This window comes from Crocuta crocuta, unplaced genomic scaffold, assembly GCF_008692635.1.
Source record: "Crocuta crocuta isolate KB4526 unplaced genomic scaffold, BGI_CrCroc_1.0 scaffold2677, whole genome shotgun sequence".
Classification (NCBI taxonomy): domain Eukaryota; kingdom Metazoa; phylum Chordata; class Mammalia; order Carnivora; family Hyaenidae; genus Crocuta; species Crocuta crocuta.
The window spans coordinates 10,415-10,758 of record NW_027532919.1 but is presented as its reverse complement, the minus strand read 5'-3'; the positions used below and the strand labels follow the sequence as shown (position 1 = coordinate 10,758).

Below are 344 nucleotides of genomic sequence, written 5' to 3'. Positions count from 1 at the left end.
GGTTGCGCTCCTGTGACTCTGCAGGCAGGGTGGAATCACGAGGGAGGCCCCAGCGGCGACTGTGTCGTGGCAGCGGGGCCGGAGTGCGGTTGTCGGCGCTGAGGGGCCAGGGTCTGGGAGGTTGGCACGGACCCGGGCCCTGCCCCTGCCCCAAGCTCTCTCCCGAACCTCCTCACAGGTGTACCAGGACGAGTTCGTCTCCTCACAGATCAAGATCCCCTCCGACACGCTGTCCTTGTACCCCGCCTTTGACATCTACTACATCTATGGCTTTGTGAGTGCCTCCTTCGTGTACTTCCTGACGCTGCAGCTGGACACCCAGCAGACGCTGCTTGACACGGCGG

The 344-nt window shown here is 64.0% G+C and overlaps 1 protein-coding gene across 1 annotated transcript in view; it reads left to right on the top strand.

Annotated features, from left to right (window-relative positions):
* Positions 1 to 344, top strand: part of PLXNA3 (plexin A3) — an 11,293-nt gene that overhangs the window by 800 nt on the left and 10,149 nt on the right. Inside the window, 1 exon segment of the mRNA XM_077745748.1 lies at positions 179 to 340. Within this exon segment, the coding sequence (XP_077601874.1) occupies positions 179 to 340 (162 nt within the window).